This window comes from Crinia signifera, chromosome 7 (assembly GCF_055691185.1).
Source record: "Crinia signifera chromosome 7, ASM5569118v1, whole genome shotgun sequence".
Taxonomy (NCBI): domain Eukaryota; kingdom Metazoa; phylum Chordata; class Amphibia; order Anura; family Myobatrachidae; genus Crinia; species Crinia signifera.
In genome coordinates this window covers 185,702,783-185,720,413 of record NC_139223.1, presented here as the reverse complement: position 1 = coordinate 185,720,413, position 17,631 = coordinate 185,702,783, and the positions used below count along the sequence as shown (strand labels likewise).

Genomic DNA, 17,631 nt, shown 5'->3' with positions numbered 1-17,631 from the left:
TTCTCCTTTTGTTAACCTTATGCCAGTGATTCACAAACTTTTTCAAATCACGGCACCCTAGAGCAGCGGTTCTCAAACTGTGGGTCCTGACCCCAAAGTGGATCCCGACCTTCTCAGCATGGGGTTGCGACTTCATGTTGCTGACCATTAAGCTGATGATTTTTCTAATCTCAATCAATGTGATTGTTTTAGATTAGACTCCTCACATCATTTGGTTCCTCCACATTGCTGGCATCTATGTGCTGTCTGCTGCCTATACACGTGATGTGATGACCTTCTGCAGTAACTTGCTGGAGTCCTGTAATTATTTTTATTGTCTGATGGAGTCCCAGAGCAAAATAGTTTGAGAACCCCTGTCCTAGAGTATCAGATTTTTTTTTTTTTTTTTTACAGCACCCCTAGACAAAAAGTTTCTTATTGAGAAACAAAAAAAACATGTTTTGAAATGAAGAATATTGTGTTTTATAGGTCTTCCTTGGGTTCACTTAATTGATAAGGGCTGGATTTGCTTCTTGTTTGTCCACATATTTTATTATTGGCAGCCACCAGCACTGGTTTTGCCTGTTACATTGACCATAAATAATTAAAATTGGTTCTGTACCACCAACCCGAGGCACACCCACCTACAAGTGTCCCGAGGCACCCTAGGGTGCCACGGCACACAGTTTGGGAACCGCTGCCTTATGCAGTCCAAAATATATATTTTTTTTGGTACTTATGAGTTATCTGGGCGCCCGAATTTTTGATTGTATGCCTTAAGTTAAGGCATACAATCAGATGCGATGCGATGCGATATCGCATCGCATCGCATGCGATGACCCGATTTTTCCATAGGAATCAATGTTAAAATGGACTGAGTCCATTTTAACATGGAATTCAATGGGAAAAAGGGGTCCTTTTCATACCCCTACTATCCAAGTGGGCATGGAGTTGGATATAAACCTGTGGCGAGCGTAGCGAGCCACCGAGCCCGAAGCGTGGCGAGCGAAGCGAGCCCCGCGAGGGGACGGTATTCTGTGTCCCCTCGCGGGGCTCGCTACGCTCGCCACGCTTCGGGCTCTGTGGCTCGCTACGCTCGCCACAGGTTTATATCCAACTCCATGCCCACTTGGATAGTAGGGGTATGAAAAGGACCCCTTTTTCCCATTGAATTCCATGTTAAAATGGACTCAGTCCATTTTAACATTGATTCCTATGGAAAAATCGGGTCATCGCATCGCATCCGATGGTCGCATGCGATGCGATGCGATGTGCCCGATCCGACCCGATTTAGAAATCGGGCGCCCAGATAACTCACAAGTACCTTTTTTTTTTTTATTCAAAACCGGTCTTCATTGAATGTTGAACCATTGGATCTACTACTAGCGCTTGGCCTGACTAGACTTTGGACTTGAAATGGTTAAAGTTGTTTAGACTGTATACAAGTTAGTTATATATGGTATTAGGAACTGCAGAGTATGCATGTGCCGAAATGCATGTTTATTTGCACAACTATTATTTTAAAATCTGGCCCCGTAAAACTAGTAATCAGACCTTCCACCTTCTACTTAAGAACGTTCTTACCTTATATCAACTATGTTCCCCTTTTAGTATACATTACTGCTCATTCCAGCTGATTTTACTTCCACAATTAACTGCCGGTGGGGCAGCATTTCCTCTCACACCTCACATTTGTGCATTACAATGTTTTCTGACTATTGAGTGACTGCGCTTTGGAACATGCTTTCCTGTATTTTGTTGGAAGATGAAAACCATTCCCCAAGGAAAGTGTGGATTAACCCCTTGAGTGGGTTTTGCTGGGGCAGGACAAACCTACAGTTTTGTCCTGCCCCAGCAAATCCCACCACAGATCGTAGGAAGCTGCCGCCCCCCCTTACCCCTTACCTCCGCTCCTACGCCGCAGCTCCCCTGCCGACGCTTCCCCCTGCCGCCTGTCACTCATCACACATGCGGCAGGCTCGGGAATGTTTTGCGGCGGCTCAGGAGGACTCAGGCGCCTAAACTCTCCAGAGTCCACCCGAGCCTGCCGCCTACATCACTGATGCGAATGGTGGCTGGGGAGCTCCGGCGTACGAGTGGGGGGTTGATGGGGGGGACCCCTAAAGGTAGTGCGCCAGTGGTGCTCCGCTGGAGGCACCACTGGCACACGCCTAATGCAAAGTGGTATGCCCGGAAATTTTCTGGAACAGCCCACTGCGGTAGCGCAGCTGAGCCCGGAAAATTTCCGGGCATACCACCCAAGGGGTTAAGGCCCAGTCTCCGATCGTCTTGTGCACTACTTGGGGGGAAATTAAACTGCCAGGGATGTCTGTGTCATAGGGACGGATGGATCTTCAGTTGCATGGACACAAATCTCCTAAATTTCCCCAGGCAGGGATGGCATTGCCTATCAGGTACAAGTTCTGGAAATTTTAGTTTTCCAGAGTTTGCGACAAATAGGGATTGCAGTACACAGGGATGGAATGGGAACTAAAACAGTCCCTGGGAAAATTACTAGTCGTGGCCTCATGTGGGCGGAACCAAATCGTATGTAGGCGGAACCAACATCAAAATAGGCAGGATTAATTCCTCACTAGTAATAACTCAAATATTGCTATTGTTTTACCTTTTTTTTTATTATTTGCATCCTCTGCAATGTCATCTAGGGAATGTATCTTGTATGACCTGTAGGTTTTTATTAGTTTTTTTTTCCCTCGTTTTATTCATTTTTATTTTATTTTTTTGCTCTGCCCCATGAGTTATGTTTTATAAACTGTTGCTATCCACATGTCGATAATCAAAAATCATTAGTTTATCCTTCCTTCAACTTCCAAATGTAAAATAATCTTCTCTATTTAGGAACTTCGCAATCCCTCCGTTATCATTCTCACACCTGCAAATTTTAATGATCTGGTAAAGGGACGGAATCGAGACGAGATCTGGATGGTGGATTATTATGCGCCTTGGTGTGGACCTTGCCAAGCCTTGTTGCCAGAGTGGAAGCGTATGGCAAGGGTAAATGGATGTTTTTATTTGTGCAGTGATCGTAAATACTTGCTACAGTATAGCGTGTATTTGACCCCAAATTGCGGACCCGATATTACGTTTTACAAAATGAGCGGGTGCGCTCTGCTGCAGCCACTTTAGAGGTAAAACTGATGTAACCGTTTGCCCTCTAGTGTCCCCCTGTATGTTGTGCATCTGAAGAATGGTTGAACCGCACATCCGAGCGGATTCCACTGCCACAGAGGCTGGAGTGGACGCTTGTGGCATGGTGGATAGCCCTTATTTCTGCCTGAAGGTCTGGACACGGTTTAAGAGCACCTGCTGCTGCACTCTTGCTTCCCGGCACTGGCTGCTGGTGCTCCTACAAGAGACCACAGGCGTCCGTCACAAGTGGGTGGGAGGGGATTCAGGAGACCACGCCGCTGGGGAACAGCCAACGCCTTGTGAATGAAACCCAAAACAATATAGTAGATTAGCTCCAACATGTCTCCCTGCACTTATGTAAATATATTCAATATGAGTCACCTGGTGCAAGTGAAGGAAGTCTTGCTCAAAATTCCAATATAAAAAAATTGTTTCTACTTCTTACTGAGGTTCTAACAACGAGGATTCGCTGGATCAAATTTTATAGATTTAATTGTACACCAATTATAAAACAATGAAAGCAATGCATTAAAACCCATAAATAAATACAACAATAACGAGATCATTATTAAACTGCAATAACCTATAAAGGATAAATCTATTTATAATAGAAACTTGTCCCTATTGTAATCTCCGTCCACAATCTGCAATATAAATCCGTTTTAGAGCAAACACTTGACCTCTCTGTGCCACGCTACAGACCGTTCCCTGAAGGTTCCTCCTATTTTACTTTGCACTAAGGCATATCAAATTCTCCATAACATTGCAGCCGCATACCGGTATGAGTGACCACTGGACTAATTACGCCATAGGAGCAGTTATCGGCTGTACCATCTGCCCTGAGATGCCAGCACAAGCAGTCGTACTTCTTCAGTTTAAGTAGTGGCACTCCAACTTCATCTTGATTGGCCGGTAGAGGGTGATAATCCAAAAGCTACATATATTGCAGGTCACGTACTGTGCTTACAATTGGTACAAGTTTCAGATTATAAACATTGGTGTATTTCCGCTTCATATGTTGCTGCAGTTTATTAACATGTAATATTGAATTGGATATTGCTGTGGTTATTTATGGTGGGTTTTTTTTTTATAAGCATTGATTTTAGTGTTCTATAAATTGGTGTGCTATTAAAAAAACAAGTGAACCTCATTGTGTATATATAGATTGTTACAAACCTAACTATTGGCGCACACTTACACCAGCCCTATACCTGGTGCACTTCCAAGTGCGGCCGGTTTGTGCTCTAACCAGAAGCCGGACCGCTGCCGTAGTAAATACAAATGTTTGAGAAAGCATTTTTAGTCTTTTAAGAAAATAAAGTGTTTACCAGAACCGTATAATTAAGAGCTGAAATAATCCCCCTTCAAATGGTGCTGCATGTACACGGAAGTTCCATATTTAATGGATTTCTATTCCAAGTGGCTGTGTTATGTACTTATTGCACTCGTGAATTAGGGCACTCAAAGGCAAACGTGGGATTTCCAGGGAGGGACTTCCAGAGAGGGGTGGAGCTAAGCACGGAGGTGGAGACTGAGGCAACCCAGTATATTTTGGGTTCGTTAAGTTAGTGTAGGTAGCCTTGTAATTACAGACGATGGATAGATTACATTTCTTTTTTTAAATTCTAGAACTCGTTGCTTTGTAAAAAAAAAAAGGTCTGTGTGCATCAGTGGTCACTAGCTGTATATTCATATATACCAGCTTGCCACCTGCTTTCTTTCTATTGACCTATGTAATGCTGGCAGGATGAAAACCATTCTGTACATATGCATGTGTGACCTAATCCTTTTTATACATGTTTCACATAGTAAAGGCCAGTCCCAGGATGGGTTGGACAGTAATACAGTGCAGTATCATTTTTGGTTTAATATACTTTTTGTGTTTTTGCTTCTTTTTCAGCAATTATCTGGAATGATCAATGTTGGAAGTGTTGACTGTGTAAAACACAGTTCCCTCTGCAGTCAGCAATTTGTACAGGCCTACCCAGAAATTCGACTTTACCCAGCAAATCGGGACAATCGAGGTTATTACCAGTGAGTAGAACTACTGTGTATACTGTCTGTTGTGTTCTACGCTCTGCAGCGGATTACCTAATCTGTTAAACCTGCACTACCACCTATTTACTAACATGCCCCTACCTGTAGAGGGGTAAATTTATGAAGATGGGAGTTCCATTGAACATCGGATGTTGCCCATGGTACCCAATCAGATTCCACTACTTATTTATTGAGCACTTTCTAAAAGATAATAGAATTTGATTGGTTGCGATAGGCAAAATACCATCTTGAATAGAACTTCCATCTTCGTAAATTTACCCCAGAGAGCGCATTAGTAGCCTGTTTTGTGTAGTTGATGGCGCAGATTTCCGCAAAACTATCTTGCATATAAAATCACCTCTTGTAACAAAGATCCTTCTTGTTGTAGTTCTTACACTGGCTGGCAGCGAGATTCCTATTCACTACAGAACTGGGGACTTTCGTAAGTTATTATGTCTGTCTATTTTCCTATTGCAGTAGTGTTATTAGAGTTTGTAACTACTAACAGGGTTCTACGCCTTCAATTGACTTTGGTTTTACAGACTTTTTGGCGATTTATTCTGCAGTTTTTCCTGAAATCCATTTTCTTTTCTCCAGGTGTTATCCGTGCTGTAAGGTCTTTGTAAATACATGCACTGTTTGATTTCATTGGTATATTAGTTACAACCAGCAGTGGCTCCTACCTCATTGTAGGAGGGAGGCTGCCGCTGTCTGCAATGCCAGCACTGCACCCCCTTCCCCACCGCGGCCCAGGCGTCTGTATAATGCAGGAGACCGACACATGCGCAGTATCATCCTCAGTATTGGACATGCGCATACCCCCAGCTTCTATGGGTGTCATTTTTTTATTTGAATTTATATATCAAATGTGAGTGACGCTGGCATTTTTAGCAGATGTTTTGCAAATCTCAAAGATGCACTCAAAGGTTTAAGCAAGCACCTTCCAATTAGCGCTGCTTGACGCTGCACTTTTAATCATGACAGGGGTCCACTACGTATACTTACCCTCCCTCGCCGCAACCTACCCCTAAGTCTTCCCTTAGTGCCTTAGCCTAAAACCACCCCCGGCCTTAAGCTCACCTGGCCCACATTCTTATGATCATGATGCTGGGAGTTAGAATGCCGATGTCAGAATGCCTCAGCGATGCCAGGATTCCAGCACCAGTCTTCTGGCTGCCAGCTTCCCATCTGTCGTGATGCTAACCGCACCCCTTTAAGACATTTATTAAAGCGGTGTGCTACCTTTTTTTTCCCCACCTCAGTATTGTGCTTTATTATTAACATTTTTTTCCTTAAAGGCTTCTATTTTTGACTGGTTTTCAATTCCATTTTGCTTAAAGAAGCAAAATTTAATCGAAATCAAACGGTTTTGAAGACTCTTTCATTCTGCATTCGATTCGATATGCGATCTCGTTTTCTCATTATCAAAAAGAAAAATGGACTGTGCAGGCGAAGAAATCTTGAATTCGATCCAGTAAATCAAATGTGTCCAATGTGAATGAACATCAAAATCGACATTGAATGCAAAATTGTATATCGAATGGAAAGCAAAGGCCAAATTGAAAGGGGGTGGAATTGGGGAAATCGAAAGTAAATCGATGCGTGTGTACACACCTTTAGATACTTGTATTTCTTTTTGAATGTTGCCTTTCTCATGTTAAACAAATCTACTTGTTCTAATCTAATAAATATATTTGTGCAATAGTGCATCATGAATTAAATACATTCAATAAGGTCAAAAAAGGTCCCAAAGGGATAACCAGCATTAAATACAGTATATAAATGTCCTCTGATAATTCTGGTCTGGTTTTGTTGAGCGCCTTGAGTCCTGTTGGGGAAAAGTGCGCTATATAAATAAAACTTATATACCAATAACATATGAACACAAGAAATGTACAGTAATTTATATTTAGCTTACAACATAAAGCTCTCCTTCCCTCCATATGGTCTAATTTCATTATTTACCCCCTTCTGTGCAGATATTTACCGAAAGTTGCCATTGATTTGACACCAGAAAGCTTCAGAGAGAAAGTGCTGAATGGCGATGAACACTGGGTTGTAGATTTCTTTGCCCCTTGGTGCGGACCCTGTAGGAGCTTTGCTCCAGTATATGAACAGGTGGCCAGGGTAAGCATTGACTACCAGCGATTTATTCAGCAGGTGTATTAACAGCAAGCATTGTTTTATTGTGTATACATAAATACTGGCTTGTGAAAGTATTCATTTTTTTATATATATACTTTTATACAGGAGCGGGCTCTCCCAGACAATTTACGGCATGCCACTTGTAAGTAGGTGTGCGCCAGTGGTGCCTCCAGCGGTGCACCATCGCTCTCGCCAGCTGGTTTCCCCCCCGCGCAGCTGCCGCTCAATGCTGCTAATTTCAGGGAAAATCAGAACCGTTGAGGTGCCTGAGCGGCTCTGAGCACTGACTGGGTGCAATCGGCTGCAGCCCCTTCTGTATTGAGTATTTCTGGTAGGTTTTTCCTGCTCCAGAAAAACCCACCACTGAATGAGCCTCAAATTAAAATTGCATTGGGCGTACTGCGAGTCTGAAGGAAATCTGTAAAACTTACGACCAAAGAGGCTTATTTATTTATTAACACTTTCTTATATAGCGCACACGTATTCCGCAGCGCTTTACAGAGTATAGTTGAACATTCACATCAGTCCCTGCCCCAGTGGAGCTTACAATCTATATTCCCTACCACATGTACATGCACACACAGACATTCTAGGGTTAATTGTGTTAGGAGCCAAATAACCTACCAGTATGTTTTTGGATTGTGGGAGGAAAACGGAGTACCCGGAGGAAACCCACGCAAGCACGGGGAGAATATACAAACTCCGCACAGTTAGGGCCATGGTGGGAATGGAACCCATGACCTCAGTGCTGTGAGGCAGTAATGCTAACCATTACACCATCCGTACTGCCCCGTATATATAACACATGGTGGGAATAGAACCCATGACCTCAGTGCTGTGAGGCAGTAATGCTAACCATTACACCATCCGTACTGCCCCGTATATATAACACATGGTGGGAATAGAACCCATGACCTCAGTGCTGTGAGGCAGTAATGCTAACCATTACACCATCCGTACTGCCCCGTATATATAACACATGGTGGGAATAGAACCCATGACCTCAGTGCTGTGAGGCAGTAATGCTAACCATTACACCATCCGTGCTGCCCCGTATATATAACACATGGTGGTAATAGAACCCATGACCTCAGCGCTGTGAGGCAGTAATGTAACCATTACACCATCCGTGCTGCCCCGTATATATAACACATGGTGGTAATAGAACCCATGACCTCAGCGCTGTGAGGCAGTAATGTAACCATTACACCATCCGTACTGCCCGTATATATAACACATGGTGGGAATAGAACCCATGACCTCAGCGCTGTGAGGCAGTAATGTAACCATTACACCATCCGTACTGCCCTGTATATATAACACATGGTGGTAATAGAACCCATGACCTCAGCGCTGTGAGGCAGTAATGCTAACCACTACACCATCCGCTCATGAGTACATTTATAAAGTTATAGCTATGCACAAGATAGAAAAAGGCATCAACATGATGCCCAAGTGCTTGGACAACCCACTGAGCACTGTTGGATGAATGCTGAGTAAATGCAAGCTGCATTATACCACTCACACATTGCCTAGACAAGGCCGTGCCAGAATACTCTGCAACCGAGCAAGGAGGACAATTGTCAGGGAAGCCACAGAGAGGCCAACTCTCGCTTGGAAGGGGCTGCAGAGTCCAGGGGATGGTGCAACAGTCCATCCGATCAGGAGCTTGAATACAAGAAACCAATTGTGTGGTGCAGGCCTAACCGTGCCAGTGTCTCAGCAATCCCAACAGTCTGGTATGGGGGTGACAGCATGTTGTGGGGATGCGATTCCTCAGCAGGAACTGGGCATCTTGTTAAATTTGAAGGACCAATGGTTGGTGCAAACTACTGAGAGCTTTAGTCAGCTAGACACTAACCTTAGGAGATACTTCACCTTTCCTCAGGATGTTGATCTCCACTGACGATGGCGTGGTTAAACTACATACAGGTGAATATTCTGCAGTGACCAAGTTAGGTTCATGGTAGCTTATTTACAAAGAGTCTGGTTGTAAATCCCAACTCTTCTGAGTGTGTTTGATAAGGGTAATCCTTGTACTAGCAGACAACAGACTGAATGGTGTTATCGCAGCTAGAGGGTATGTGGTCACTGGGTAGACCATGTCTAGAAATGGTCAACATACCCCAGTCTACAATGACAAAAGGTCAAGATGGTTTTTCATATTTTACTATCAAAATGGGAATATTATACAGGTTGAGTATCCCCTATCCAAAATGCTCGGGACCACGAGCATTCCGGATAGGGGAATTTTTCGGTTTTTAGAATATTTTTTTTTTAGGCTTACTTACCTGTCCCCCGATGGTGTCCGGTGGTCCCTCGGCATCCACGCAGTCCCAGGGCGTCCACAGCAGGCTTCCGGCATCTTCTCGGGGTCTCCAGCGGTCCCAGGAATGCATTGCTCAGGTGTGCGCGCGCACCGGTGACGTCACCGGCACGCGCGCGCACACACTCGCGCAATGCATTCCTGGGACCGCTGGAGACCTTGGAGAAGATGCCGGGGACCTGCTGTGGACGCCCTGGGACTTGGTAAGTATGAAAAGAGGGTTAGGGGGGTAAAAAAATAATAATATTTGAACGATTCCAAAAACCACGGTTTTTGGAATAATTCGGATAATGGATGCACGGATACAGGATACTCAACCTGTATTCCCATTTTGATAAAAATATGAAAAACCATCTTGACCTTTTGTGCCGAGTAAAGTGTGAGCCACTGTGCCCGAAGCATGGCGAGGGGAGGTAGTACCGAAGCATGGCGAGGGGAGGTAGTACACTTATACTGTGTCCATGTCGACATACAGATGGAGCAGCTCCCAACAGAGCTGCTCCAGGCGCCTCCCTGCGCCAGCCACCGCCTTCCGACAGAAGGGTGCGATCTTGCATGAGACACTCGCGCGCCCCATTCTGTCGGAACCCTCCGTCGGCTCCTCGCTGCCTGTCTCCTGTGTAAGACGCTCGCGCGCCCCAGTCAGATGGCGCTCCTGTCCGCCAGCCTGCGCCAGCTCAGGACATCTGGAGATCCTGCAGGATGGCTGACTCCATCTGTATGTAACATAGACACCAAAAAAAACTCATGTTGACCTTATTCATGTCGACCATGTCTATATCGACCATAAGCTTATGTTGACCTTGGTATGTCGACCGTTTCAAGGAGTCTACCTAGTCACTGTCTGGGGTAAATTTACTAAGATGGGTCCAATTGGATTATACTTCTTTATTTAGCACCACCTATTAGATAATAGAATCGGTTGCTATGGGCAACATCCCATCTTCGTAACGCTACCCCTGTCTATCCATACCATTGTAATGCAAACAAATCTGTTGAAGGATTGTGGGGCAGATTTATTAAGCTCAGTGAAGTGATAAACTGTCTGGTTTTTATCACCAGCCAATCAGCTCCTACCTGTCATTTTTCAAACCAAGCCTGTAACTTCACAGGTAGGAGCTGATTGGTCGGTGATTAAAAACCAGACAGTTTATCACTTCACCGAGCTTAATAAATCTACCCCTGAATACCTTTTGCAAGCCACAATGTGTGTGTATGTAGCACTAAAGCTATATATGAATTATCCAGTCACCCCTATGCTTTTGGTTTGTGGCGCTTGATCATTCGTTCAATTATTCTCTCTTGTTAGTTTGACCAAGGTTTTTGGCACAATTGTTGAATTTGTTGGAACTGCCTAGGGGGGTATTTATTAAAGCATGCGAAGTGATAAATTTGTAAGAGATAAAGTACCAACCAATCAGCTGCTCCCTATCCTTTTTCAAACACAGCCTTTAAAATGTAAATTAGAAGCTGATTGGTTAGTACTTTACCTCACCATTTTATCTCTAGTCTGTTTTGCATTACACATTTTGTTAATGCCCTTGTCCTATCTGCAACCACCCCAGACTCGCCCTCTTAACAGCAGTGGAATACTGACTGGCCTTGGTTGGCCTTGGTTGGCCTTGTTTACATCCTATTATTCCGTTTTATTAAATACGCTCCACTAGTTACTTTTCCTTCCGCTGGAAGCTATCATTATTCATCCAGTGTATTTCCCTTGAACGTTACCTTTTCTGCATGTCAGAATGTGAACACTCGTTAATAATTAACATTTTTCAGTAAGTAATCGTTGCCTCTAGGCATCATTTACGAAGTGTGAACATTAAAATGTATATTGAGTATTTAAAAAAAACCTTTTCTACCTTCAATTGACTTTGAATGGGAAAACAGCCTCCTTTGCTTAATCTGTTACTTTTTGTAAAGCTTCTTAAAGGTAAAGCAAAGGCTGGAAAAGTGGACTGCCAACAGTATGGAAGCACGTGCCAATCCGCAGGCATCCAAGGGTATCCCACCGTGAAATTCTATCCATACCTGGGATCTAAAACGGTAAACAATGGAAAAATGGAAAATAGACTGCATTAAGGATTTTGTCACAAAATGCTGCTTAGTTTACAATATTGTGATGCATCTACTTTTTCGAGGTTCCTAAAATGTTTATTTCTGTACAAATGTCTGGGCAAATTTTTTTTTTTTTTTTTTTTTGTGGGGGGGGGTGGGGGGGGGAGTGCTCCCTAAAAGAAAAAAACACCACACAGTCTCCCGGGGCTGGGCAGCACCGCTGAGCAAACGTTACTATGTGGACTGTCAGGATTCCTGCGTTCCGGATCCACCCGTCAATGGTCTACCCTACCGTAAGGCAGTTCTAGGTTTTAGTTCTGTGCTTTTGTTTTTGGGATTTGCTTCTTTTTCAAGTACACTGGGTCCGATGCCTATGGAAGGTGATAGCGCACCAGTCAATCAATTGTTATCACCTTCCGCTTTATCACTTCTTCAGGCTTAATACATCTGTCCCACTGTTTGGAATATTTGTTTAGGAAAAGATGTGGGCGTGTCCACAGAGTTACGTATTTCAACTAATATAGTTCATTCCCATTTAATTGTCTCCATATGTCGTCTTAAATGAGAAACGATCTCATATGAGACCGATTGAATATCTTATAATAAGGAAAGTGCACCCAGAAATAATTGTCACCTGTAAACGAAAATAGAAGCGTATTTCTATACGGGACATTCATAGAACCATATTGCTAGATATTTCATATATACAATAAGGTCCACACTAAAACATGACCGTAAAAGAAGCAGTACCTAGAATCTCCCATAATTCATCTGGGGGTCGAACTTTTAGCCATGTTGCTCCAACTCTATGAAACTCGCTTCCCTGCACAGTTTGAGAGACCCCCACTCTAGAATCCTTCAAGAACAGACTCCAGACTTTCATGTTTACTCAAGCATTTCTGTAATTCCATTAAGTGTAGTTTTATGAAAAGTTTTTATGTACTTCATTGTTACTGTACTGTATTACATTCATTATATCTGTTAAGCGCCTTGAGTCCTATTTGAGAGAGAGTGTTATATATAAAATTATTAGGTGCTTGTGAGTTATCCGGGCGTCCGATTTTTAAATCGGGTCGGATCGGGACATCGCATCGCATCGCATGCGACCATCGGATGCGATGCGATGCGATGCGATGCCCCGATTTTTCCATAGGAATCAATGTTAAAATGGACTGAGTCCATTTTAACATGGAATTCAATGGGAAAAAGGGTCCTTTTCATACCCCTACTATCCAAGTGGGCATGGAGTTGGATATAAACCTGTGGCGAGCGTAGCGAGCCACCGAGCCCGAAGCGTGGCGAGCGGACACGGAATACCGTCCCCTCGCGGGGCTCGCTTCGCTCGCCACGCTTCGGGCTCGGTGGCTCGCTACGCTCGCCACAGGTTTATATCCAACTCCATGCCCACTTGGATAGTAGGGGTATGAAAAGGACCCCTTTTTCCATAGGAATCATTTTAACATTGATTCCTATGGAAAAATCGGGTCATCGCATCCGATGGTCGCATGCGATGCGATATCGCATCGCATCGCATCTGATTGTATGCCTTAACTTAAGGCATACAATCAAAAAATCGGACGCCCGGATAACTCACAAGTACCAATTATTATTATGACGTTTATTATACTAATAAAGTGAGAAAAGAAATCCATATAATTACAATTAGGATATGTGCTGTCTTCGCTTAATTGTCTCGTTATTGATGTTAATCGAAAATGTCACTGTATGAAATACTGGATAACTAATCCAAACCTCTGATTCTCATCTGATGTTTGTAGATTTAATTCTGCTTAAGTGAATCAATGTGTAGCATCGATGTTTCTATGCTTTTGTGTGTGTAAACCGCCATATATCTGGGCCCCTATTACATACAATCGGTGTACTTTATAAAAGCAGGTGTAATAGTAAAACACAAATCAGGCCAGAACCCCTCTCTGACAAAACCATGAACCACTTGCATAAGTAGGTATTCCCAGGCAAGATAGTACTGCCAGTCCAGGGGCTTACAATTCTCGTCAGCGCCCACCGTTACCCACCTGTATACAACACCTTCTACGTGGCTAAAATTATCATGCAGAATTCCACATAAATTACATGAGTGCAACAGTGTCATTACCTGGGGTTCTAATGTCCCTAACACGTTCTTATGTTCTCTGATTTACAGAAAAGCATTGATGGTGAAGTTATAGAAAGAATCGATGCCAAAGATATAGTCAAGATTATAACGTCAAGGATAGGACATATTAAAAATCAGCAAAGGGCAGCGAAAAAGGTAAATCACAAATCTATTGATATTTTATAATTAATGTATTTTATTATTTATATTTTATTTGAAATGTAATTCTTATGTCAAATCCTACCCAAAATAAGCCAAACGTTTATTACAGTATTTGAAATATTTTCTGTGCTTTTCAACTGTTTGCTAAAAAACAGACATTGCTGACTTGCTGTTCCAATGTCATTTTGTTTCCTTTAGACAAAATGACTTCTTTACATCTCTTAATATAACTTGGAAAGCAATTTTTTATAATGTATGAACACTAGTTACCAGAGTTCTTGAGTCATATCATCGGGTTGCCCGTATTAAGTAAGTTACATGGACTTAATATATGAAGGGTCTGTTTCCTAACGGAGAGAGAGATAAAGCGGACTGAGATCAGAGATGTGCAGGTTTGGATTTACTCGGATCTTATTGGCTATCCAGCTGTCACATGTTTTGGAGACAAAACGTGTGACAACCGATAGCCGATAAGATCCTTCTTTGAGATATGAGTAAATCCGAACCTGCACATCTCTGACTAATATAAAGTACCAACCAGTTTTTAACTGCCGGTTATTGCCTGTGGGGCAGGTGTATTCAGCCTTAAAGAGATAAAGGCGAGGGTGATAAACGTCCAGCCAGTTGGACCCATAACTGGCATTTTTCAAACCCAACCTAAAATGTGACATGAGCTAATTGGTTGGACGTTTATAACTCTATCACCCTCGCATTTATCTCTTTTTAAGGCTTAATACATCCGCCCCACTGTTTCAAAACTGGCAGTTAGGTGTTGGCTGGTTGGTACTTTATCTCTCTGATAGGCTAAGTAAATAGACTGCTGTGCTCCCAAATGGTGTTAATATGTTAGTATTAACATAAAAAAAAAATTGGTATTAACCAAAAAAATAGCTGCGAGCGACAGATATTTTTAACAGATATTTTGCACCTCTCACAGCAACGTTGGCACTATAAGGGTTAATCTTTATAGCGCATTTTAGCACACAGTAATAGGAATTGGCTATTTTGTTTCCATGTTAAGTTTTTTTTCTTCAGTGTTTTCTTTTTTGCGTTTTATTTAGATATTGTTTTTGTCTTGTAGGACGAGTTGTGATGGAGGCTGTATAACGAACCAGTGATAACAGCTGAGGTTCACCCATCTCCTACTGAACACACATTGATTTGGACAATTTCTGAATGGTTACCAAAAACATACTTACAGCAGGACAAAGATCTAACAGACTGTGTGCATCCCAAGTACACATCGTATACACAGACTGTAAGGAAGTCCTTGGGTGGAATTTACTTCCTGGTGCTGGTGTTATCGAAATCCCATGTTTTACAGTTTTAGTAGTACACTCCCTGTAAGGGCGAACAATGTTCACTTTCTAGATTCAAATATGTGAAAAGTAATAACACTACGGGAGTCAACCGCAAACCGGATATATCCTGCCTGGCGTACTGTGTCAAGGTAGAATCCATCAGGTAAAAAGGGGGTTATTTACGAAGATGGGAGTGATATTGAAGATGGGCTGTTGCTATGGTCAACCAATCAGATTCTATCTTATCTGGAAGGTGCAAAATAAATACGTACAGGTAGATCTGATTGGTTGCCATGGTCAACATCCCATCTTCATAAATTAAACCCCTGAGTCTCCAAGTACACCGAGTTCTTCTCCCTTACTCCTGTGTTTATGGGAAATAGCGCCCGCCTCCTATTCAGTGCTGCCGTTTCCGACAGCATTGAAGGCGGATTTCAACAAAACAGATCCGACTTTTAAAACAAGTCGGATTGGTTTTGTCGGAAATGGCCTCAGACTGACGAATTCTCGGCGGTTTTCAGCATTCTGCTGCCTTTTTCGCCAACACGCCCACTTCCGACACCCGACAGTCGGAACATTGAATTCCGACTGTTGAGAATTTTGTGGAGCGGGATGAAAGCAGATTGGGATGCTGCCTGTCGGGACATTCCCAAATCAGGAATCCCTGATTGAATCCCCCCCCATGATTGTTTGTTTCCTTTGTCTGTTGGTGTCAGGACAGACAACCAGTGACGGCAGTATATATATTTATTTTATTAATGAATGCAGTTTTTTTTTTAAACTGGGGAATGCAGATTATTTTGCGTTATATCAAAACCTGATTTTATCTCCCAAAAACGAGTACAATGATCATTGTCCTATATTTATATTCAGGGTGCAATACGGAATACGCAGGTGGCATACTTTTAGCTGAAGTCATTTACCTATGGAAGGCCACATTTCACAGCACCATATGGCTCTAAATCATTTCTTAGCAATACTGTAGAAGTACTTTTCTCGGACTGCTGCAGGTATTAAATGCTGTACCTGGAAAATCTGTCAGGGTATGAAAACGTTTGCAAAGACATAGGACTTTGTTAATGGACAATTATCCTTCCTCGTTAGCTAGCCTTGTTTACAGTGCGAGATTTAACTAGGTATATTATACAATGTATAGGAGGACCACAGCTGTGCCTTTGCCTACACACACATACCCAGCCTATAAGGCCTTGGTGGCTAACCTTGACAGTCCAGATGTTGAACTACACATCCCAGCATGCTCTGCTTCAGTTTTGATATTTGGCCATGCTCAATCTGATGCAGAGCATGCTGGGATGTGTAGTTCAACAACAGCTGGCGTGTCACGGTTAGCCATCAAGGCTATAAGTAGTGTCGTAGTAATTAGCCATAGTGGTAACAAAACAGATGGCATCTACTATGTGTCTTTAAGAAGCAAGAGTTAAACCTAATTGGTCACATTTATGAAAGCTGCTGAAGGACAAAACTGCTGCAACCAATTATCATATATGTTGTTTTTTTATTTGTTCACTATCAAATAGTGGGGCAGATGTCTTGAGCCTGGAGAAGAGCGAAACTGGAGATAACACACCAGCCAATCATCTCCGAACTGTCATTGTCAAACACAGCCGATTGGCTACTTTATTACCTTACACTTTATCTCCAGTTTATCTCTTCTCCAGGCTTACTACATCTGCCCCAGTGGTTCTAATCCTGTTACTATAGGTTATAGAAACTTTTCCCTGTGGCTGAAGGAAGCTGGTTCCCATTCTTAACTGTAAACTCTTATATTTTTTGTTACAATAAATGTCCATGAACATATCGGGAAAGTGCCTACAATTTTAATTTTCCGCGGGCGATTATTACTACTTTGCATTTTGTAGACTCCTGTAGTTGCTGGACAAATGACCACCTAAGCAAACACTATGCAACTGTTAATTGTTGTCTTGCAGCCTTTTGGTAACCATTCTGATTGGTTGCAATGGACAACATCACCTCTTCTCCTTTTTAGAAGCTTTAGTAAATTTACCCTTACAAGTCGTATTATGTGTGAGACTGATGTAACTTATTCAACTTGTGATGCATGTAGAACAGTGATTTGTGGCCTCCAGGTGGAAATGGTCCCTGTCACCGGAAGGTCAGTGTAGAACAGGGCTGGCCAACCCAGTCCTCGAGATCTACCAATGGTCCATGCTCTACACCAGGACAGGCCAACCTGTGGCTCTCCAGATGTTGTGAAAATACAAATCCCAGCATGCCTTGCCACAGTTTAACACTCCCTTATAGCAAAACTGTGGCAAGGCATGATGGGATTTGTAGTATGACAACATCTGGAGAGCCACATGTTGGCCAGGCCTGTT

At 42.8% G+C, this 17,631-nt stretch overlaps 1 protein-coding gene across 1 annotated transcript in view; it reads left to right on the top strand.

Moving 5' to 3' along the window:
* DNAJC10 (DnaJ heat shock protein family (Hsp40) member C10) overlaps window positions 1-17,092 on the top strand; it is a 47,008-nt gene extending 29,916 nt beyond the window's left edge. Inside the window, exons 17-23 of the mRNA XM_083154684.1 lie at window positions 2,839-2,994; window positions 5,030-5,163; window positions 5,555-5,608; window positions 7,146-7,293; window positions 11,561-11,683; window positions 13,860-13,967; window positions 15,055-17,092. Of these exons, the coding sequence (XP_083010810.1) occupies window positions 2,839-2,994; window positions 5,030-5,163; window positions 5,555-5,608; window positions 7,146-7,293; window positions 11,561-11,683; window positions 13,860-13,967; window positions 15,055-15,066 (735 nt within the window). The 3' untranslated portion in view covers window positions 15,067-17,092. The remainder of the gene's footprint in view (window positions 1-2,838; window positions 2,995-5,029; window positions 5,164-5,554; window positions 5,609-7,145; window positions 7,294-11,560; window positions 11,684-13,859; window positions 13,968-15,054) is intronic.
* The last annotated feature ends 539 nt before the right edge of the window (window positions 17,093-17,631 follow it).